General features: G+C 44.1%; 1 protein-coding gene across 1 annotated transcript in view; it reads left to right on the top strand.

Annotated features, from left to right (window-relative positions):
* The window catches only part of FAT1 (FAT atypical cadherin 1), a 109,675-nt gene that overhangs the window by 71,575 nt on the left and 13,651 nt on the right, over positions 1-24,449 (top strand). Inside the window, 13 exon segments of the mRNA XM_008710459.2 lie at positions 2,215-2,490; positions 2,611-2,821; positions 8,226-12,293; positions 12,823-13,019; positions 15,442-15,595; positions 16,397-16,630; positions 17,410-17,799; positions 19,179-19,393; positions 19,644-19,781; positions 21,906-22,049; positions 22,637-22,834; positions 23,243-24,044; positions 24,179-24,310. Of these exon segments, the coding sequence (XP_008708681.1) occupies positions 2,215-2,490; positions 2,611-2,821; positions 8,226-12,293; positions 12,823-13,019; positions 15,442-15,595; positions 16,397-16,630; positions 17,410-17,799; positions 19,179-19,393; positions 19,644-19,781; positions 21,906-22,049; positions 22,637-22,834; positions 23,243-24,044; positions 24,179-24,310 (7,159 nt within the window).

Genomic DNA, 24,449 nt, shown 5'->3' with positions numbered 1-24,449 from the left:
GATGCTGGCCAGTATTAATTCAAGTCGCTTTGCTTTATCTGGTATCTCAGGGTAACTTTCCAAATCCAGTTACGGCTCTTTTCTTTCTTTGAAACAGCTCTGCTTTCATGTTTCCTTTCGGTTTCTCTTGAGCAGCAGCATTACGCACAGGTCGATTGGTTGGAATCTTGGCTCTGTCTCTTACCCTATCTCTGGGCACGTGGCTGTCACCCTGTGGGCCTAGTGATTTTGTCCTCACAGGGCACACCGAGGGGTGAGTGAGGAGTAGCACACGGGCTACTGGCGCTTAAAGCCCGGGGAGCTGTTGTGCATGTTGTCCGTGTGGACTCCCTGCTGGACAGTTCAGCCCCCTCCCTGTCTCCGTTCTCTGTCCCTGCAGTTCATCTTGCTCTTCCCACTACCAGAGGGGTCGGCCTGGTTGGGAAGAGGGGGTAAAGGGGAGTTGCCTCTGATGAGCTAGTTCAGGGCGTTCAGGATGTGTAGCTCTCCAGCCTGTGTGTACTGGATGCCACCTTCTCCCTGCTCGCTTACCATCCCCTCGTGCCATGTCCTTCTGTCCAGTCTCGAAGAGAGAGGGTGTTTGATGCTACTTCTTGCCTTCGTGTCTCTGACCAAGGTCTGCCCCCACCCCGTCCCAGTGTACATTGATCCACCAACCTAAGACCTACGCAGGCAAAGCCTTACCTCCTCCTCACGAGCTTTCGGCACGTCCCACGCCATCTCTGGACTCCTGCAAACTTGTTGATAACTTACTTGATTATATGTGGAATCCCACTGTGCTTCACATGTGTAAGACCTCCCCTGCCGAGCTTGAGAGCTTCCTGAGGACAGGGGCTGTTGTGCATTTATTTTATTTGCACCCCAGTAATGTGTAGGTACGTGCTGAGGGTACAAGGGCGCTGTGAGTATGCTTTATTTGAATTGCTGTATCAAAATTGGTTGTTTTTACCTTCCATGTTCCTATTTAGTTGTGATTAATTGACTTTAGAGCAGGATTAAACTACCTCTGCCCAACACTCACTCCATTAGGAAAGTACTATGTAAATTTATAATGGAAATGAATATATAATGATTTAACTTAGAAAAATTATAAAACCGTCTCTTCTGGATCATTGTTGACCTTTAAGATGGTCTGTAGTTTTAAATGTTTATGTAACTTTCACATAAAACCTTCCTGTGGTTTAGTGAATGCGTTTAGTTATGTATATAAAGTTTAATGTTACAAATCCATCACTGAGGCAGTGTTTTATGAGAACACTGGTGTCGTCTCCGTGGAAAGACCTGTAGCTCACATGCCTGCACCAGTGTGGTTAGCAGCTTAACCTGTGGATTCCTGGGACTTCGGCCTCCTGTGCCATTTGGACTCGCGAACCTCTTTTCCACGCGTGCAATGAAGCTCAGATTTCTTGTTTCTAACTATAAACCATCTTTGTAATCAGTAGTGATTTCCACTGTGCCTTATCCACACATCTTTTCAGTCTGAAAATTAATCCTCTTACTGTTTAGAGTAAAAAAACATTTTTAATTCAGCTTAGAACTAAGGTTTTTTTAATAATGGCTTTTTCCCCCCTCTGAGATTTTTACTGTGTGTTGACATATTTAAGCGAGCTTATCTTTTTAGTGTACTTAAAGTGCTTTTAGGAAATGAATGTGTTTACTATTTTTATGTAGGTTTTATGATGACAAAAATGTAATAAAGATTGTTAAAGCACATTTCAATTTATTGGTAAGAATTTGGAGTCTCAACGATTAGAACAAGAAATTTAAATACAGTATTTATCTAGTACCATCCTCACCTCGCTAGCTGGTACTTGCAGATTCAAATCTGACACAGGAAATCATCTTCTGTAAACGCTGCTCAAGTAAGTTCTCTGTTCCCCTTACGGGAGCACTCCAGAAATAACTGTCCTGTGGAGACCTGAGAGACATGAAGGGCGCAGTCAGAAAGAAGCGTGTGAAAGATGTTACGTATGCCCCCAAAGTCAGTTTCAAGGGTTTAGAAAGGTCTTCATTATCTTACTCATATGGGCAATATATCAATGGAAGATTTTAAAGTTTTTTTTATTCTAGATTTTTGTTCTTTTATTTCTCATTTTGTGTTTCACTTTGCTTAAAAAATAGTTTTTTTTAATGTGCATCTCATTTTCCCCCTTGATTCTGCATTAAGATATAATTAAGGCTATTACTATAATGTGAGTCATTTTGTCATTATAGGTGTTCATCAAAGTAATAGATACAAATGACCATCGTCCTCAGTTTTCTGCATCAAAGTACGAAGTAGTTATTCCTGAAGACACAGTGCCAGAAACAGAAGTTCTGCAGATCCGCGCTGTGGACAAGGACGAGAAGAACAAGCTGATCTACACTCTGCAGGGCAGCGTCGATCCACTGAGTCTCAAGAAATTTCGACTTGATCCTGCAACGGGCTCTCTCTTTACTTCGGAGACACTTGATCATGAGGCCGTCCACCAGCACGTTCTTACAGTCATGGTACGGCTTTCTACTCACTTTTTGGCCACCATCTGGTTTCTGAAGGGTTTTATAGGTTTGAGAGTGATTTTTAGTTATAGGGGAACCCCCGGCAGCATTGATAACCTATTGATCTTTCAGGTGCGGGATCAAGATGTCCCTGTAAAGCGCAACTTTGCACGGATCATTGTTAATGTCAGCGACACGAACGACCATGCCCCCTGGTTCACGAGTTCCTCCTATGAAGGGCGGGTTTATGAATCAGCGGCTGTTGGCTCAGTGGTGTTGCAGGTTACAGCTCTGGACAAGGACAAAGGGAAGAATGCTGAAGTGCTGTATTCGATCGAATCAGGTATTTTTGGAGCACTCAGTAGTTTGACTTTAAAAAGTGCACTTATTTTCTAAAACTAGTTCTATGTGTAGAAACATTCCTGTATGTCACTGTAAAAATTGCTTAAATTGATCTTCAGCTACCATTTTTCATATTAGGAGAAAGAAGACTTTTTTTTTTAAGCTTTTAACTCAGAAAACAGAGAGCGTCCTACGTTTCAATAAAAAGATTCACATTATTAGCATAGTTCAAGGTTCTGAGAAGTTCTGCAGTGAAGAAAACCGTATTTTATCCAATTCAGTATTTCCACAATGTTTTAACCATACAACATTTTCCTTCATGATATTCATTAACTATGAAACACTCTTAAGAAACCAGTGGCCTTAGTAATTTAACTTTTAGTCAGAGAGCATTTTCTCGTGGGTACAGCAGGAAGTTCCACAACAGAGTGCTGGGTGTCAGACCCCTGCTGCCGCTTCCAGGTTTAGCTTTTCTGCCCCTTTCACCCTCCTGCACCTTTAACCAGTTGAGTTTCATTCATGGAATTGGGTTGTTGCAGTAAGCCCCAGGGTTGCAGTTTGGACTGAAGATGTTGAAAAACCCAAGTAGTGTGCTGGAGAGTTGGGCAAGGAAGGCCTTGGACATTTCTTCTATGTTTGATAGGGCAAGAGATCCAGAGTCTAGCTGGGAGTTACAAGCAGGATCAAAGTGAAATGCGTTGTTCCCTGTTCTTTTATGATGCTGTTCATAGTCTTCATCTATTCATTCCGTGGACCAGTGAAGCATATTTTCTGTGTCAGGTGCTGTGCTGGGGGCTTAATGTAGGTAGAGGCCATCCTGGCTCCACAAATGTATGTTCATGCAGAAGGGAAGCTCCTGATTGAAATGGGAATCTGCGTTAGAGCACATGGTTTGTGCAGTCAGAATTCATTTTGTTTTGGGACCTTCCCTACTCATGCCACATACAGTGAGTAAATGATTAAGTGTCAAGAAGGCTGCTTCCATTTTTCTGTGTTTCTCGAGGTAATTGTTAGTACAAAGAATATAGTCTCTTTCATTCTTTCTGTCTTTATAATGATTTTAGAATATCATGGTCCATTCCTTTGCATATTTAAAAATTGTGCCTTTCCTAGACATTAGAATTGGTAGAGGTATCAATTAACTCTAGGTTATACAATTAAAAGCTGAGCACATGGAGAGTAATTGTTTTAAAAAACCACTTAATCGATGTGTTTTATGTGATTAAACTATTTTTTATTTCTTAATACATTGGAAGCTTCATTTGTTTCCCTGAAAACAACCAAATTTAGTCCATCACCCACAAATAAGATTTTTTTAATAATATTTATTTTGTTATATTAGTCACCATACAGTACATCCCTAGTTTTTGATGTAAAGTTCCATGATTCATTACTTGCATATAACACCCAGTGCACCATGCAATACGTGCCCTCCTTAATACCCATCACCAGCCTATCCCAATCCCCTACCCCCTCCCCTCTGAAGCCCTCGGTTTGTTTCGCAGAGTCCACAGTCTAAATAAGATCTTATATACTGCCTGGGGTTCAGGATTAAAATGCTGTGTAGTTAGCACCTTGAACAAAGATGAGGGTTTTTCCACTGGTTCAGAAATTTAGCTGTTAAAAAAAACAGTGCATTCCGTTTGTGCATGCCTGAGCACTTCAGTAAAATAATTTTCTCATAGACAAACTGCCTGGGTTTGTGTAGGAGAAAATGTTAAACTTTTCCCTTAGCTTTCGCATAATTTTCAACAACTGGGTGGATAAAATATGATTGTTGGTGCCCGACTGAAGGCATGTGCATTCTTGAAATGCTTGTAATGACTGATGGGATTAGTAATTTGCTATTCCAAGAATGGAACTGTATCTCCACTCAAAGAATAGCTGATACCAAGGGCCTACTTCGATACAGAATCTGGACTTCTAAGAATATAGATTTGGCAGTACAAAAAGTGTGCTAAAGAATTGCTTTATAAAAGGCAACAGCTTCCATTAAAATGCAGAAGTGTGTGTATGTGTGTGTGAGAGAGAGAGAGAATCTCTTGGAACAGTAGGAAAGGTACAATGATCATACCTCCTTTTATTAAAGTTATTATATTCACCTGCTTCTCATTTGTGTCAGATCACATTTAATAAAGTTCAAAAGACTAGTTATAGATTCAGGCTGTAACACTGCATGTTTAATTAGCAATTTATTGAGCAAAGGGTTTGGTCTGATTAAGAGTCTTTAGGGAAAAGAATTAAAGGATATTTTCTGTAACAATTATGTGTTCAGAGACAATCTGGACTGTATGGTGTTTTCTTTCTTTTTTTAGAGTAGATTATTATAACTTCAAAACCGTCATAACGCCTGGAAATAGAAGACACTCAGTAAATACATCGATTAACTAGAATTGATTTCCTTCCCCCAACTTTGGTTAAAAATAATTGCAAGTGAAACTTTAGGTTTCCCGCTCGAGGCTGCCAGCAGTCAGGCGGTCAGCGCTTCACCGAGCGTCCGCAGCACATGCACAGTGGGAAGAAAGGGATTTCTGCACACAGCTGACATGCATTTTGGGGTGTATGTGTGTAATACGGTCCTTGCTGATGAGCACAGATTCACTTTTGCCCAGGTAGTTGCCTTCTTCAGATAGAACAATCTAAGGCTATTTAGAAATCACCAGTATCTCCAGCTGAAGTGAATGACTAAGCCCCCAACCTGGTACAGATGCTACCACTTGTCCTGTTAATTCCCTCACAAATACTGCATGTGTATTTCAGTATTTGATGAACGTCCCTGTTACTAGATCAGATGGGGTAAGTCTAAGCCACTCAGCGGCCCTCAGTGTTCTTCCACATAAACGTGTTGCTTGTCCATCTGCAAAACTGATGATTTCTGCCATGGTACAGATGTATGTAGGAGCCATCTGTTAATGCTACCTGGGTTCTTGTGTAACCTTCTTGTTAAGATACTCCAGGTAATAATGTTTCTGAATTTTATATGCTGATAAAAATTCATCAGAAATTTCAAATTAGTACACATTTCTTTTGTTAATACTTTTAAATGGTAGTGCTCGATCTAGCAAATGGTTGTTGGTAGTGCTAGAAGTAAAATGCAGAAGAAATGAAATAAAAATAGATAGCGCCTTGTTATCTTTCCACACAGCAAATTCAGCACTTACTGAGTGTCTCCTACATGGCAAGCATTTTTTTCTAAGCACAGGTGATAATGAATAAAATAAGCCATGCTTAAATGGGGACTTAAGTTCTAACGGGAGAATGGATAAGAAGGTTGCAGTAAGTGCTGTAAAGAAAAAAAAAAAAACGGTATGGGGGCGGAAACAGCTATTCTGATATGGGAGGTAAAGAAAGGCCTCACCATCACATTGTCTAAGCAGAGGGACATTTGGGTAAAACCTGAATGAATGAATGAATGAATGAATGAATGCTTGGAGAAGCAATGAGAATAGCTGGGGAAGACTGTTCCAGAGAGGATCCCCCAAATACAGTCACCCTGAGATGAGCATGTGCTCTCCCCGTTGAGGAGTGAGGAGCCGGGCATGGCTGGAGCGCAGGGAGTACGTTGTGTGGGAAGCAGCGAGTTCTCACACCACCAGCTTGCTTTAGTGCAGGGAAAAATCTATTCATTCTGCTCTGTAGGGCCTTGTGTGTTTGAAGCTTTAAGATTTCACTGCACAAAATGAGAGCAAGGAATAGAGATGACTGAATGTAAACTGTGGTAGGTCGTCTGCTGCATTAGCACAGACATAGGATAGCCCAAGGGTTGGGGGCGAAGACTGTCATCCACAGGTTTTTGTGGTCACCCTGTCAGTCCCAGGCATCCGGTCACGGTTTTGAAAAATGGGGTGATGCGCATCCCATGTAGGAGGAGGGAGGTCGTTGGAGTTCTGATGACTGACTAAAGCACAGTGAGAGAATCTGGGGTTGATGACTCATAAATTCAGACAGGCAGAAAGTAGAGTCTGCGAGGCGTGGTAGAGGCAGTGCGACCCCGTTCGTGGGCGAGGGTTCAGCTCGGAACTTGGGGGCCTGCAGAAAGCCTGGGCCTCCCCTGTTGCAGACTGTGGCGTGCGGCCGTCGGGCCTAGACACAGAGCCAGGCAGGCTTAATGAAAACCAGACTGGACCTGGCTTCAGAAAAAATTATATCATGGATTTTTGGAAAATGTATTGAGAGAAGGAAATGAAGGCGGCAGAGGAAGTGTTTACTAGTAATGATGTGGAGGAAGGACTGCCTGGTCAGTGTCCTGGTTTGCAAATCACACGGTAAGTCATTCTGGCCTATGACGTGCCCCGCGCGGTTGCAAACCTGGAGGAAAACAGAACTTGAAAAGCAGTTAAGTGGCAAGTCAGCTTTGTTGTGGGGAAGTGTAAAATAAATTCAGTTCTGTGACTAGGATAATGGATTCTGGACTCTGGTGTGAAACAGAAAAGAGATGAAGTGGGAGTTGACAGATCCAATCTGAGGACCCTCAACCCTGAACTGCTAAACTTGAGTAAACTGCTGCTCTCCTTAGAAAGATCGACGTGATGACACGAAACCGGGAACTGTCACGGAGCTAAATATACGTATACAGCATAGCTGGAAAAAGTCCAGAGAGAAGCAAGGAAAACAGTCTGTTCGAGAGTGGAGTTTGTCTGTCTCAGCACTGCTGACACTTCTCGTCGGGGCCGCCGTGCATCTCAGGGTGGTCAGCAGCATCCCCGTTCTCCACCCGGCCGTGTTAGTAGTGCACTCTGGGTAGTGATAACCAGAAACGTGTCTAGACGGGGTTGCATGTCCATCTAGACAAGCTCTCCCTCAGTTGGAAACCACAGACACAGAGGGCAGATTGACCTCAAAAGGATTAAGGAAGGGACTATGACTGAAATCTTTGAAACTTAACATAGTGGGGCAGATTATACACAAGCTCATTCATCAGTTCCCTGAATATTTAAAATAAGGGACAACTCTCTTGAAGCTTGTTAAAATTTCTTAGTGAATTGATGTCTTCCATTTCATAATGAATAAGAATCTTGAGAACTTACAGGTGATAAATGCTGAAACTAGAAGTATGTTTTAAAGGGTTTTTTAGGGACTGTTGAAAAATTCTTACCTGCCTTACAGAAGGATAACCGTCCTTCCACATCACATCCCTGGTTCAGCTGATAGCGAGTTCCGGCTTTAGGCATAGAGTAATCTTTTTTCTATTTCTTTTCATGATTTATGGACAAAACTTGGAAAAGTCTGGCACATGTTAGGTGGCTAAAAATGAAATGAGTTCCATTCAAATGCTGATAAGCCCTGAATTTCTGTTCAATTTCAGAATATCACTTCTAAAGATAGCTTTGTTTCTGTATCTCCAGCTGCGACTTGTATTGGTCCTCATATTTTTCTCTAACATGGGTTTTTTCCCCTCCTCCTAGGAAATATTGGAAATTCTTTCACCATTGATCCCATCTTGGGCTCTATTAAAACTGCCAGAGAATTAGACCGAGAGAGCCGGGTGGATTACGACTTAATGGTAAAAGCTACAGATCGAGGCAACCCACCAATGAGTGAAATAGCTTCTGTGCGCGTCGTCGTCACAATTGCGGACAACGCCTCTCCTAAGTTTACATCGAAAGAGTATTCTGTGGAAATCAGTGAAACTGTCGGCATCGGGAGTTTTGTCGGAATGGTTACAGCCCACAGTCAGTCATCAGTGGTGTATGAAATAAAAGATGGAAATATAGCCGATGCTTTTGATATTAATCCACATTCTGGAAGTATCATCACTCAGAAAGCCCTGGATTTTGAAACTTTGCCCGTTTACACATTGATTATCCAAGGCACTAACATGGCTGGTTTGTCCTCTAACACAACTGTTGTAGTGCATCTGCAGGATGAAAATGACAACCTGCCTGTCTTTGCACAGGCGGAATATACGGGACTCATTAGCGAATCCGCCTCAATCAACAGTGTGGTCCTAACAGACAAGAATGTCCCATTAGTGATTCGAGCAACCGATGCTGATAGAGAGTCCAGCGCTTTGCTTGTTTATCACATTGTTGAACCATCTCTACACAAATACTTTGCTATTGATTCTAGCACTGGTGCTATTCATACAGTACTGAGCTTGGACTATGAAGAAACAAGTACTTTTCACTTCACTGTACAAGTGCATGACATGGGGACACCGCGTTTGTTTGCGGAGTACGCAGCTAATGTGACCATCCGTGTCATCGACATTAACGATTGCCCTCCCGTGTTCTCCAAATCACTGTACGAAGCATCTCTCTTGCTGCCAACATACAGAGGAGTAAAAGTCATCACAGTGAATGCTACAGATGCCGATTCGAGTGCTTTCTCACAGTTGATGTACTCCATCACCGAGGGCAACATCGGGGAGAAGTTTTTCATGGACCACCGGACAGGAGCTATAACTGTACAGAACACAACTCAGTTAAGAAGCCGGTACGAGTTAACTGTGAGAGCTTCTGACGGCAGATTTGTAAGCTTTGCCTCTGTGAAAATTAACGTGAAAGAAAGCAAAGAAAGTCAACTGAAGTTTACGCAGGATTTCTACTCTGCAGTCGTGAAAGAGAATTCCACTGAAGCTAGAACATTAGCTGTCATTACTGCCATTGGGAATCCAATCAATGAGCCCTTGTTTTATCAGATCCTCAACCCAGACCGCAGATTTAAAATAAGCCGGACTTCAGGAGTCCTGTCAACCACCGGCATACCGTTCGATCGCGAGCAGCAGGAGGCCTTTGATGTGGTGGTCGAAGTGACCCAAGAACAGAAGCCTTCGGCAGTGGCCCACGTAGTCGTCAGGGTCATCATAGAAGACCAGAACGACAATGCTCCAGTGTTTGTCAACCTTCCTTACTATGCTGTCGTCAAAGTGGACGCTGTGGTGGGCCACGTGATTCGCTACGTTACCGCCGTGGACCGGGACAGCGGCAGAAATGGGGAAGTGCATTACTACCTGAAGGAACATCACGAACATTTTCAGATTGGATCCGCAGGCGAAATTTCACTGAAAAAGCAATTTGAACCGGACACCTTAAATAAAGAATACCTCATCACAGTGGTCGCAAAAGATGGAGGGAACCCAGCCTTTTCCGCTGAAGTTATAGTTCCCATCACTGTTATGAATAAAGCCATGCCTGTGTTTGAAAAGCCCTTCTACAGCGCGGAGGTTCCAGAGAATATCCAGCTGCACAGCCCTGTTGTCCACGTACAAGCCAACAGTCCGGAAGGGTTGAAAGTGTTCTACAGCATCACAGACGGAGATCCCTTCAGCCAGTTTACCATTAACTTCAACACCGGAGTCATAAATGTCATAGCTCCGCTGGACTTTGAGTCCCACCCAGCGTATAAGCTGAGCATCCGAGCGACCGACTCGCTGACCGGCGCTCATGCGGACGTGTTTGCTGACATAATCGTGGAAGACATCAACGACAACCCTCCTGTCTTTGTTCACCACTCTTACGCCACAACCCTGTCTGAGGCATCTGTCATCGGCACGTCTGTCATTCAGGTGAGGGCGACAGATTCGGATTCAGAACCCAACAGAGGAATTTCATACCATATGTTTGGGAATCATAGCAAGAGTCACGATCACTTCCACATAGACAGCAGCACTGGCCTCATTTCGCTAGTCAGGACTTTGGATTATGAGCAGTTCCAGCAGCACAAGATTTTTGTAAGGGCTGTGGATGGCGGCATGCCCCCACTGAGCAGTGATGTGATCATCACCGTGGACGTCACGGACCTCAATGACAATCCGCCGCTGTTTGACCAGCAGATTTATGAAGCCCGCATTAGTGAGCATGCCATTCACGGGCATTTCGTGACCTGTGTGAAAGCCTATGACGCCGACAGTTCAGACGTGGACAAGCTGGACTATTCCATTCTGTCTGGCAACGATCATAAGAATTTTGTCATTGACAGTGAGACGGGGATTATCACGCTCTCAAACCTGCGCCGGCACAGCTTGAAGCCATTTTATAGTCTTAACGTTTCTGTTTCTGATGGAGTTTTTAGGAGTTCAGCTCAGGTTCACATAACTGTAATTGGAGGCAATCTGCACAGCCCTGTTTTTCCTCAGAGCGAATATGAAGTGGAGTTAGCCGAAAATGCTCCCTTACACACCCTGGTGATTGAGGTTAAAGCAACTGATGGGGATTCTGGTATTTACGGTCACATTACTTACCATATTGTAAATGACTTTGCCAAAGACCGATTTTACACAAACGAGAGAGGACAGATTTTTACTTTGGAGAAACTTGATCGAGAAACCCCAGCAGAGAAAGTGATCTCGGTTCGTTTAATGGCTAAGGATGCTGGAGGAAAGGTTGCTTTCTGCACCATTAATGTCATCCTTACAGATGACAATGACAATGCACCCCAGTTTCGAGCAACCAGGTATGAAGTGGACATCGGATCCAGTGCTCCCAAAGGGACATCAGTCATTAAAGTTCTTGCAAGTGACGCCGATGAGGGATCCAATGCCGATGTCACCTATGCCATCGAAGCCGATTCTGAAAGCGTCAAAGAGAATTTGGAAATTAACAAACTGTCCGGCATCATAACTACAAAAGAAAGCTTAATTGGCTTAGAAAATGAGTTCTTCACTTTCTTTGTGAGAGCTGTGGATAGCGGGTCTCCATCCAGAGAATCTGTGGTCCCCGTCTATGTGAAAATACTTCCACCAGAAATACAACTTCCAAAATTTTCCGAGCCGTTTTATACCTATACGGTTTCAGAAGACATGCCTATTGGGACAGAGATCGATCTCCTCCGAGCAGAACATAGTGGGACCGTTCTTTACAGCCTAATCAAAGGGAATACTCCCGAAAGTAACAGGGATGAGTTCTTTGTGATCGACAGACAGAGTGGCAGACTGAAACTGGAGAAGAGTCTTGACCATGAGATCACTAAGTGGTACCAGTTTTCCATACTTGCCAGGTGCACTCACGATGACTACGAAGTGGTGGCTTCTGTAGATGTCAGCATCCAGGTGAAGGATGCCAATGATAACAGCCCTGTCTTAGAGTCGAACCCGTATGAGGCCTTTATTGTCGAAAACCTGCCAGGGGGGAGCAGAGTCATCCAGGTCAGGGCATCTGATCTCGACTCGGGAACCAACGGCCAAGTCATGTACAGTCTAGATCAGTCACAAAGCATGGAAGTCATCGAATGTTTTGCCATTAACGTGGAGACAGGCTGGATTACAACCCTCAAGGAACTTGACCATGAAAAGAGAGACAGTTACCAGATTCAAGTGGTTGCATCAGATCACGGTGAGAAGGTTCAGCTGTCCTCCACAGCCGTCGTGGATGTTACCGTCACCGACGTCAACGACAGTCCCCCACGGTTCACGGCAGAGATTTATAAAGGGACTGTGAGTGAAGATGATCCCCCAGGCGGTGTCATCGCCATCTTAAGTACCACGGACGCCGATTCTGAAGAAATTAACAGACAGGTTACATACTACATCACAGGTAAAACATTTAAATGAAACGGTGTAAGTTAAAAATAAATTGTACTAGATATGTACATTTTGAAGTACATGTTTTAGGGAAATTGGGAGTTAAGGGGATGATTTTAGTAATATCTAAAATAAGTAGAAATAACATTAAGCTACATTTCAATTTCTTCGCTTGAGGAAAGCTAACAGTTTTTCCATTCAACTGTTTGATTTTTATGACTGTTGAATTTTATACTTAGCATATGATAAATATATTGTAACTAACTATAGTTTCCGTGTAGGCTGAAGTTTTGTTTAGTAGGCTTTACATTTTACTAGCTTAATGCTGTGTTTCAATACACATTTTAATGCCTTGATTTTAGGAGGGGGGTGGTAAGTTGGAAAGCTAATATGCCAAATTTAAATGTAATGATTTTTTTTAAAACCTTAATTCTTGTAAACCATAACATTATATATATTTTGTGCAGTTTATTTTTCCTGTTACTTAGACCTTTCCTTATTTCAACAAATTTGACTGTCTTCTTTCTCCACTGATTTAATAGGAGGCGATCCTTTGGGACAGTTTGCTATTGAAAATATACAGAATGAATGGAAGGTCTATGTGAAGAAACCTCTAGACAGGGAAAAAAGGGACAATTATCTTCTGACCATCACAGCAACTGATGGGACCTTCTCATCGAAAGCCATCGTCGAGGTGAAAGTTCTGGATGCAAATGACAACAGTCCAGTCTGTGAAAAGGTAGGCGCTTCTTTCTATGTTATGGATTTCGATTTCTTTCTTAACCCTTTCGGTAGGACTGTCATGTGGTGCTGGGTTTAATTCAGATGAGTTTCATTTTATAACCTCTTACTGTTCAAGCAGAGGTGAGTGTTCAGTGGAGCAAGAGTGGGATTAGCTCTGGAACTATTTGGGGGAATGCTAAGTAGCTTAAAAATCTCATTCAAAAATACTGTAAATTATGGGCAGGATTCCAGTTGTGTTTAACTCTAAAAATGCTTTGTGAAGTTTTCATTCCCTTTCTTGGGGGATGAGATTATTCTGGGGAGACGCCTGAGCAGTAGTTCATCTACAAAGCTCCATTTTGCTGTAACAAGTCGGTTTGGGGGCACTTGTTCTTCCACACCGCAGAGAAACTAAGAGGTCCCTGAGGGTGCTCTTGCGGCTCTGAGCCCATTTACTAGGAGAACAAATAGAGGGAGGAGCTGTTCCCGTCCGGGGCTGCGGGGGGAGGCCTGGAGCAGCTATGGGATGAGAGCAGCTCAGCCTTGGGGAGGTGCTGCTCGGATAAGCAAGGGAATTGGGACTCTGTCCTAGGGAACAGAGGGACTCGGCGTCCGTTTATATTTGAGTGGTGGGGTTGACGTGAACGAGGAGTTCCTTACAGATGAGTTTGGTGGGATCGTGTGAATGTAGGTGAGCACGCGGGAGAGCGCGGGGTAGGAGGGTAGGCAGAGGCGGCCGAAGGAAAGAAAGGACAAGTTGGTGCCCTTGGTGCTGCCCACATGGGACGGCATGGCACACGTGTCGAATCAGGATTGACTCTGCTGCTTCCTACAGGAGTGAGAGGGAGAGACACCGGGGATACGCGCATGGGGTGGAGTTGGTCTAAGATGAAGCGTGTCGTCTTCCAGTTCAGACTTGCTGTAAGGTAACAGGACATTCAGTTGAATAGGTTTTGTCGATGTTTAGAGATGGCAGGACTGAAGGTGGAGATTCGGGACAGATGTAAACTTGGCAGTTTCTTTGGAGAACTGATAGTGGAATCCCCTTGAGAGGATAACAACAAAAAGGGACAGAGCATCCATAGGGGAGTTTCCTATGGAGGAGGGAGGGAGAAGCAGAGGTGGGCGGAGGACGACACCAGGGCAGCCTTCCTGAGCGCGCAGGAGAGGGTTGTTCGGAGGCGGGACAGCGAGTGGAGGTTTCACGGCCAAGCAGATGAGTGAGATGTGGAGCAGGACTTTGGGACTCGGAGACTGGCTTGGGGACTGTGGACTCTGTGTCCTGATGTGGTTGGGTGCCCGGCTGCAGGGAGGGTGTGTGTGAATAGGCACATCGATTTGGCCGGTGAAGAAAGAGGAGCGTCTGAGGAGGAAGAGTGGTGGATTAAGGGAAGGCTGGGGAGAGGGGGGGACAGTGGTCCTGCGGAGGGACAGGGGAACCGGAGCAGTGCTGCAGCTGTGGAAGGGACAGAGCCGTTCTCCAGAAAGATCGGTGCCGTCAGGAGGGAAGGGAAGCTCCAGAGGAATGAGGAGTTCAGTCCACATGCAGACATTGGGCAGCAGTATTTTGTGTGGGTGGGTGGTGGAGGGGTGGAGGATGTCTGTGTCTTACAGAAGATAAATGTGTGTTTTTTTCTTTTCTTTTTTTTTTTTAAAAGCACTTGGCATATTACTTGGAAACCTTGTCATCTTTGGGAATAATAAATTTAGGACATTAGATCATTTGAAATCATCAGTATTGCAAAATAGCCTCTTTCATGAGCCATAAAATGCCGTTTACCTAAAACTGAGCTCACATTAAGAAAAAAAAAGAGTCAACAATATCTTGACCTGTTTGTCTTACGTTTTGGTTTATGGCAGGAGTTGCTAATTAGTTGGAAGTGGAACTAACCGTTTGTTTTGTTTGGGTCCCCTCAGCTGGGAGGGGAGAGCAGGGAAGCGCAAGAGCCCCCACCCCGGGAGCCTTGGGGATTCTTTGTTTTCCCCCATGACATGGCGATCACTGATGTCTCAACTGCAATTACATCTGGTCATGTGTTAGGAAGGATTGCAAATAATAAATTTCCTGTACTGAAAAGTAGACATGATGTAACAGGCATGTACTCTCCAATTTTTGGTTAAATATAGAATACTACTTACATTTTCTTCTAAGAACTTAAACGTGAACCCAACTCAAAGACGTCGAGTATTCAGAATTCTGTAGGTAAATGTCAGACTTTCAGTGATACAGAGGAGTCGTTACCTGTTACCTGACTCCGTTTTGTTTTAAATATATTTTATAAGAAAAATAGTTTTCAGAGCTCCTTGGATTTTAAATTCCATCATTTCCCATGTTTTCTGTGATCAGAGTTAAATGATTTTTTTTTCCTGTTATTCCCTTGGCAGTCGTGTTAACCCCTAATGTTTTATATTCACGATATTGCTTAAAATCTTTGTAGACTTTATACTCGGACACGGTTCCAGAAGATGCCTCTCCTGGGAAGCTGATCCTGCAGGTGTCTGCTACAGATGCAGACATCCGCTCCAACGCCGAGATTACTTACACATTGCTTGGTCCAGGTGCAGAAAAATTCAGACTAAATCCAGACACAGGTAAAGATGGGGCTCGGGGCACTTAAAATTAACTGTGTCCCCATAAAGTCATATCATATATGTGACATAAATTTTGAAACTAGGTTTTGTTCCTATAAAATTTACTCTGATACTACAAAATTGGCATCTTTTAGAAATCTACACAGCACTTTGCTGTATAAAATTTGGGGTGAGATTAAAAAACAAACAAACATGACCTACTCCTTGAACCAAGGATTTAAAATTTAGGTTAATATCAACTTCTTTTTTTTAAAATTGTTCAGAAATGTAAGTATATCTCAAACTTTCTGCTTCATCCATTTTGTATATAGTTTGTTTTCTTCAATTCATGGGCATAAATTAATTCAGCATACTCCTTAAAATGAGTAATAGTATTCTGTTTGTATTTAAATCTTTAAGATTGTTTTTCCTCTTATAGTTTATATTTTGTTAGAATTACAGTTTTCTGGCAGCTCCACCCCCAGAACTAATTGCAAACATATGAGGCTATGAGTCAATTTAAAAATATGTTAAATTTGGTAAATTAGGTAGCACTTTTTTTCCCTCTCTCTCTCTCCTGTTTTTGTGACATTAGATATAATCTGAGAGGCCCTAGCCTCGAAGTCTTCGTGACTTGAAGAGCTGACAGCCGGCGGGGTCTGGAAGCCTGGCTCTCACTGGGCCCCGCAGCTGTTGACGCCTGTCACTGATACAGCTGTGGCCCCCCGATTCTGTCATCCTCGGAGAAAAGGGGAAGAAATAATCGTTTGCAGGTCACATCTTACATTTCAAGTGAATCCATGTATGTTTGTTTGTTTTTAGGTGAACTGAAAACATCAGCCCCTCTTGATCGTGAGGAGCAAGCAGTTTATAACCTTCTGGTCAAGGCCACAGACGGAGGGGGGAGATCCTGTCAAGCTAATCTTGTGCTCACGTTGGAAGACGTGAATGATAATGCCCCTGAATTCTCCGCCGACCCGTACACCATCACTGTGTTTGAGAACACCGAGCCTGGGACGCTGCTGACCAGGGTGCAGGCCACTGACGCAGACTCAGGTACGGTCTGGCTGATGCTTTTTGCCTTGAAGCCGTGCTTGAAGATCGTAGGAACCTCTGTGCAAAACACATCCCCAATTCAGTCTCTTTAACTTATCTTACCTTAGGCTTATCGAATAACTCATTGTTATATTAATTTCTCAGCATTAAAAGTGGAATGAAACCTTTAGAATAATGACTTCATTTTTAATGAATATTTGAAGTCCCAAAATTGTGCCCCATGTACTTACTATTGTAAGACATCTGTGGTGTCCCTAAAATTATGGTTAGTGACTATATTAACTGATTTTCATATCCATTTGAATTAAGTGAAGTGTTATTTTGTAAATAAACCATTAGTGACATAGAGATTTTAATGTGGAAATAGAACAGAAGCAAATGTTACATTGGTGTAGTATTACAGACCTTTCACAATTTTTATGGAGAGTATAATCCTCTAGGATACTTACTTATGACATTTCCATAGCAGAGAATAAAAATAATTTCTTGAGTCATCCTGGTACTGAAGAATTAGAGCAATAACAAAAATGTCACTTTTCAGACCTTTGACACGGACTAATAGACTTCATTGTAAAAGAGCTGCTGGGTGTTCTAGCATACATTCCTGTTAAAAAGCCAGATAACTATGAAATCTTATTTAAGTTAGTAAATTGTTAATGAAAACATTTGCTTTTTAAAGATGAGAGTCATAAGAACATCTAAATAATGTTTTCTCAAAAAAATAATTTGTTTAAATTTCTCAAAACAAAACAATCTGACATGATGTCATGTGTCACCAGGACTGAATCGGAAGATCTCCTACTCACTGATTAACTCTGCTGATGGGCAGTTCTCTATTAATGAGTTATCTGGAATCATTCAGTTAGAGAAGCCCTTGGATAGAGAACAGCAGGCAGTGTACAGCCTGACTCTGAAAGCTGTAGATCAAGGTTTGCCAAGGAGGTTGACTGCCACGGGCACTGTCGTCGTGTCAGTGTTGGACATAAATGACAACCCACCTGTGTTTGAATACCGTGAATATGGTGCCACCGTGTCTGAGGACGTTCTCATCGGAACGGAAGTTCTTCAGGTGTATGCGGCCAGTCGGGATATCGAAGCAAATGCAGAAATCACCTACTCGATAATGAGCGGAAACGAACATGGGAAATTCAGCATCGATTCTAGAACAGGTAACCTACACTGTGAATGAGAGGACGCCCTCTATTCTGCCCCCGAGGCTACGTCGCCCAGCACCTGACCTGATTCACAGCGACAGATCAGAAATCGGCAGTAGCTACTCTAATAAGATAAAACTCGAGCTTTCTTTGTGTTGTTACTTTAAGTGGGATTCAAAGTGGTTTAGAACTTTAAGCGGAAAATTAAAGTATCACACTCTAGTAATGCAGTCAAGATGTCAGGTGTAGTAAATAAGTAAAGATGAAGAGTGGACGATGGAAGAGGACCTTGCGTAATGGCTCCTTGTTCACACCCATATTGAGCCCACACGAAAGTAGCTGCTTCAGCCAAACAGTGGTTTCGACCTCCTTGATCTTAGTTTCTGTAGGGGGCGTCTGATAATTCATTAAAATTGACGTCTTCATTATGCTCGTTATATAGAATAGGGACATACTCTGCATCAAACTGAATGGCTATCGACAAGGTCAAGAGTCGTAGGAGGTATTGACTCTTGGTGCGTAAACACTTCTGTTGTCTTGTTAACCTGTCGTCTAAAACAGCTGTAAGTCTTCGAACCTTGTAAAAAGTCACTCCATTCACAACATGTTTGTGTGTGACTATTTCAGATGAAGAGTAGGCATGTGATGATGCTATTTTAAAACACTTTTAATGCATATCATAGAATTACTATTTCTAGGGCTCCTTTATAGGGTGGATTATAAAGAAGGGTGTTAAAGGAATTGTTAAAAAGGGATTCTTTTTTAGTGACAGGATGTAAATAATTATTCTGGAGATATGTATTTTTAAAAAAGTATATTTCTGGGGCGCCTGAGTGGCACAGCGGTTAAGCGTCTGCCTTCGGCTCAGGGCGTGATCCCGGCGTTCTGGGATCGAGCCCCACATCAGGCTCCCCTGCTATGAGCCTGCTTCTTCCTCTCCCACTCCCCCTGCTTGTGTTCTCTCTCTCGCTGGCTGTCTCTATCCTGTCGAATAAATAAATAAAATCTTAAAAAAAAATACATTTCTATAAAAGAAAAGCAATGAGAAGGGAAAGGAAAATAAAAGCCAAAGAGTAGAATTCTTCTGTTTCCTTTTGTGTTATTAGAGGGATATCTGTAGTAAACTGTGGTTTGGAAGAGAGAAGAAATATAATTTTTCTAGTGGGATGTGGGTAGTGTTGACCACGGAAGCAATTTAAATATCACAGAGAAATAAGGATCCAGGGATGGATGGGCAAATTCATAATTTGTAATCGCTGAATAAAAAATTAGAAAACCCACATAAATAAGCAAACTTTTGAAGCAGAAATGGTTTAGAAGTGTGTTTCCGTCACAGGAGGGGGAGGAAGTAGTGGCATTAAAAGTCCTGGAAGTCACTTTGCTTTTCCATCCAGGGGCCATATTCGTCATTGAGAATCTGGATTATGAAAGCTCTCGTGAATATTACCTGACTGTCGAGGCCGCGGACGGAGGCACGCCTTCATTAAGTGATGTTGCAACTGTGAGCATTAACGTGACTGACATCAACGACAACTCCCCTGTGTTCAGCCAGGACACCTACACGGCAGTGATCAGTGAGGATGCCCTTCTCGAGCAGTCTGTCATCACGGTGTGTATTTTCTCCCCTACCGTGTTCTTCTTCTGGATCTTTGCAGGAAATTTCAGGGGGATCAATCCAGTTTTTGTTGTGGCCTTACTCGAAAATAATGGGAAGATGTGGAAATGTCTTTCTTATCCCAACCGATTACTGACTCTGTTACAAATTACTGCCGTATAACGGCTAGCTGTTGATATCAGAAATCGGCTTAGTAGACTCCCACCCCTTCCTCAGCCGTCTCCTAATGTCTCATGTTTTCTAGGTTATGGCTGATGACGCCGATGGACCTTCAAACAGCCACATCCGCTATTCAATTATAGACGGTAACCAAGGAAGTCCATTTACAATTGACCCTACCAGGGGAGAAGTGAAAGTGACCAAGCTTCTAGACCGGGAAACGGTACGTGCAAACGTTTGGCTTACATTGCTTACAAATTACCAACACAGTACATAGAAGTTTCTGTGCTCACATCTGTCACACGATGGGAAGTACCAGAAGGGTAGACCCAGCGTGTTCAGGCAAGGTACAAACACTTGAAAAGCAGTTCCAGTAGGAAAATCTCAAGAATATGAGAGACGTGTTTCATACAGATAGAAGTTTGGGTAATAAAAGTTTATCTTCAGGAGGAAACTACTCTGGGCTCCAGTGTTTGGAGGCACTTCATGGAGCTCCTTACTAGGTTTTCAATAGTAGCAGAGACTCAGAAAACCATAGTCGTTGAGAGAAGGGGAGTCCCCATGAGGAACAGAGGCGTGGGAAAGGAGGACGTGGTATACATTTAGGTGATTGTCTTGGGTTGTATTCGAGGAATCCTACCCAGAAGTGAGGCACACGGTAGAAAGGTGTGCGAGGAACAGATCAGAGGCCCAGGCCGGATGCTGCAGGCCGCCCGGAGTGAGTGAGCAGTTGCGAGCTTGGGTGTAACTCTCCCAGGCAGGTCGGTGGGAGGGTGGGTGCCGTCGGAGGTGTGAGCGGTGGCCAGCGTAGTGAGCCGCCGGCGAGGTGGGCAGACCAGCGCCTGTCACTGTGCCGTGAGGCAACAAGAGCCGGCTGGGCGGTGCCGTGACGAGTGAGCGAGAAGACAAACGCAGAGACTTCGTGAAGGAGAAATCGGAGTCCGCAAGGCTCAGATAGGGCCCTGCATAGGAAGCAGTTGGCGTCTGAGATATGGGCACGCTCCCGGCCGGCTGTGGCTGGGGACAGCCCTCCGAGGGGGCCAGGGCATCGTGAGGCCATCGGCTCTGCCCTGGGGCAGGTGGTGGTCTCTGTGGGGTTTGATGCATTGCGTTTTAGAGGAGAGTGGTGTGTGCGAGGAAAATTTTTCAGCCAGTATTTGGAGATTGTACTCAGACTTTAGGGACTTGAAAGCTGGAAATATGGATACGGCACAGGCCTCTGGAGCTGATGGTAGAGGCGGTCTGAGGGAGACGGACAAACGTGAGCAGCCCGAGAGAGGAAAGCCGGGCTGCACCTCTGTCCCTCCACTCACACACTCGCGCTCAGGGAGCTGCCTGGAGAGGTCACGAAGTCCAGAAGTGAACTGAAAGGACAGTGGTAATAACAGTGTAGTTTCAGAACACTAATGGGTAAAGCTGCGATGAGAGGAATTTGGGGAGATGGTGCTGAGCTACCTCATTCCAGTCTCAGTTCTTCCATTCCTTTTGCGAGCTGTTACTTTTGAGCAGGCACTTTGCAAGAGCTTAGGAGGCACGACTGGGGGGCTTAAGGCTGCCGTGCTGCAGGCCGAACAGAATGGAGTGTGTGACTGATGCGCTCGTCAGCCCCTTTAATGCACTGCTGTCCGGTGTGACGGCGTGGGGTGTGTCCCAAGCCGTTTGCCCTTTTCCACTGGAACATCTTGCAGGACTCATGTTCTGCAGAACATACTCTGGGATTTAGCTCACTTTCTGGCATCTTCCACCTCTCCTCCTGGAGGAGAGAGCTTCACAGGGGACTGCCGTCAAACGATGCAGTTTCCTTTGTGTGGGGGTCACGAAGAACGCATCCTGAGGGGTTTGGACAGCTGACTATGATCTGAGTAGAAGTGAGGGGGGAAGGTGATCTGGAGTGTCTTGAGACGTTAAAGATGAGGAAGCACTGGGGGCTGGAAGACCACTCCTCGGCTTCCGGCTGACAGTCCCATCGGGGCCTTAGAGAAAGCTGCCATCCCTGTTACTACGAAAGCAACAGCCTTCGAGCCCTGTTAACATTTTTCTCATTGTTTGTACTACTTCTCTGTCATAATTTCCATTAATCTGCAAGTATTTAAAGTGAGAATGCTTTCATGGAATGAGTATGTCTAGAGAGAGAGTCTAGAGAACCCAGCCACCATTGGTAACTTTCTGTTGAGCGCATACGTTCCATATTTGCAGCGTGCTTGTTTGTAGGTTGGGAAATTGCCCACATACCAGACACCAGACGTGAGGACTGTTCCTCAGATCTGCCCTTCCAGGCTGTCAGTCTGCTTCTGACGAAACCCTGTGTGAAGTGGACATGTGTTCTCTTTGTCTTGTGTCTGAAAAGATTTCAGGTTACACACTCACCGTTCAGGCGTCTGATAACGGCAGTCCGCCCAGGGTCAACACGACTACCGTGAACATCGACGTGTCCGATGTCAACGACAACGCTCCAGTCTTCTCCAAGGGAAACTACAGTGTCATTATCCAGGTAATCTTGGGGGGGGGGGGTGCCCAAGGGTTCATCGAACACATTCCTTTTGAAATGAGCTCTTCTATTGACCTCAGTTGTTCGCTTGAAATACCTTTCTTTTCCAAAGACTGCTTTTTAGAAAAATGGAAAGAGCAAAATGAGTCCATCAATACTAAGAGATGAGCATTTTCAAGATACAGCCAAGCTTTTCTCTCCTTTTTGTGCTTTGCTTTTTAAGACGGTCTCACTGGCTTAATCCTTCATCTGATTTTCTGCTGTCCTGTGTTTGAGTGGCATCAGAGAATCTAATCACCTCTTCCCTTTTCCTCCTCCCGCACGCCATCCCTCTCGCACTGCCGCTCCCTGTGCATCTTTTCTTACATGTGCCCTTTCCAAGCCCCCAACTTTCCCCTTCACCCCTTTCTCCTCCCCATCACTGCTCCCCTACCCCTACCACCTCTTCTTTCTCTACTGTCCAATGGAACACAGCAAAGCTTTGTTTTGTGCATACTTCATTCACGTTGTTGAAAACCTGCCTGTGTCTCTTACTGTGTAGATTTGGTTTGGTTGAAAGTCGTGTGTGTTTTGCTTCTTGAACCCTGCAGGAAAATAAGCCGGTGGGTTTCAGTGTACTGCAGCTGGTCGTGAGCGACAAGGACTCCTCGCACAACGGCCCCCCCTTCTTCTTCACTGTTGTGAGTGGGAATGACGACGGGGCCTTCGAAGTGAACCAGCAGGGCGTCCTCCTGACGTCAGCTGCCATAAAGAGGAAGGTGAAAGATCATTACCTACTGCATGTTAAGGTATGAACGTCTTTATGATTTTATTGTGGATTCCTAGAGGAGAGCTCCTTTGGTGGCTGTCTTCTTGTATGTAAACAGCTTACATTTCATGAGAAAACAAAATGAATAGAATTGTGGTCTTCCTTTTTGTTTTTTGCCATACCTTTCGTTTTTATCCCAGTGCACTTTGAGGGGTCTCATTTATTCATTTGTTTATCATAGACCTTGATGGAGCCAACCTTTATATGAGTTAGCGAAGGGCTATGAAGAAGTATTTATCCTTTTCCTTGACAGGCTTCTTATGGAGAAATAAGTATCTAGCAATTGGTAATTTTTTAAAACGTGAACAATGTAAATATATTTTTATTAAGAAGTTGTAAACAATGACATAGACAAAGGTGTTTTTTTTTTTCTTTAATTTTCTCACAGGTGGCAGATAATGGAAAGCCTCCGTTGTCATCTTTGACATATATTGACATCAGGATCATTGAGGAGAGCATCTATCCCCCTGCAATCTTACCACTAGAGATTTTCATCACTGCTTTTGGAGAGGAATACTCAGGGGGCGTCATTGGGAAGATTCATGCAACAGACCAAGACGTGTATGACACTTTAACCTACAGTCTGGATCCCCAAATGGACCAGCTCTTCTCTGTTTCCAGCACCGGGGGTAAGCTGATAGCCCACAAAAAGCTAGACGTAGGGCAGTACCTTCTCAACGTCAGCGTCACCGATGGGAAATTTACGACGGTGGCGGACATCACCGTGCACATCCGACAGATAACCCAAGAGATGCTGAACCACACCATTGCTGTCCGCTTCGCCAACCTCACCCCGGAAGAGTTTGTTGGTGACTACTGGCGCAACTTCCAGCGGGCTCTACGGAACATCTTGGGTGTGAGGAGGAGCGACATACAGATCGTCAGTCTGCAGCCCTCTGAACCTCAGCCACATCTGGATGTCTTGCTTTTCGTAGAGAAATCAGGTAGTGCCCAGGGTTCAACCAAACAACTCCTGCACAAGGTTAATTCCTCCGTGACCGATATTGAGGATATCATTGGTGTTAGGATACTGGATGTCTTCCAGAAGCTCTGTGCAGGACTGGATTGCCCGTGGAAATTCTGTGACGAGAAGGTAACCGTGGATGAAAACGTTATGTCAACGCACAGCACGGCCAGACTGAGTTTTGTGACCCCGCGCCACCACAGGGCAGCCGTGTGTCTCTGCAAAGGTAACACACGTAGATGAAAGCAGATCATTTCACATGCAGCCTTTGAAGCCTACACAGTAACGATCATTGTCTTGAAATTCCTGTTAATTAGCTTTTCCCTTCCCTCTTTTTTTTTTTTTTTTTTTTAAACAAAGAGGGAAAATGCCCACTTGTCCATCACGGATGTGAAGACAGTCCGTGCCCTGAGGGATCTGAGTGCGTCACTGATCCCGGAGAGGACAGGTACACCTGCGTCTGCCCGGGTGGCAAGTTCGGTCAGTGCCCAGGTGAGAGTTCAGTGATGAAGCACGCTTCTGCTTTTAAAAGTCACTTTCATTGTTTCTTGCCATCGTTTTCTTTATTGGAGTTGACAGATGTACAGCGTATTTATTACAAGTCAAGCTTGCAAAGAATCGAGAGCAGTAG

This window comes from Ursus maritimus, unplaced genomic scaffold, assembly GCF_017311325.1.
Source record: "Ursus maritimus isolate PB19 unplaced genomic scaffold, ASM1731132v1 scaffold_28, whole genome shotgun sequence".
In the NCBI taxonomy this organism is placed as follows: domain Eukaryota; kingdom Metazoa; phylum Chordata; class Mammalia; order Carnivora; family Ursidae; genus Ursus; species Ursus maritimus.
Note: the sequence above shows the minus strand (reverse complement) of the source record. Positions and strands in the feature narration are given on the sequence as shown.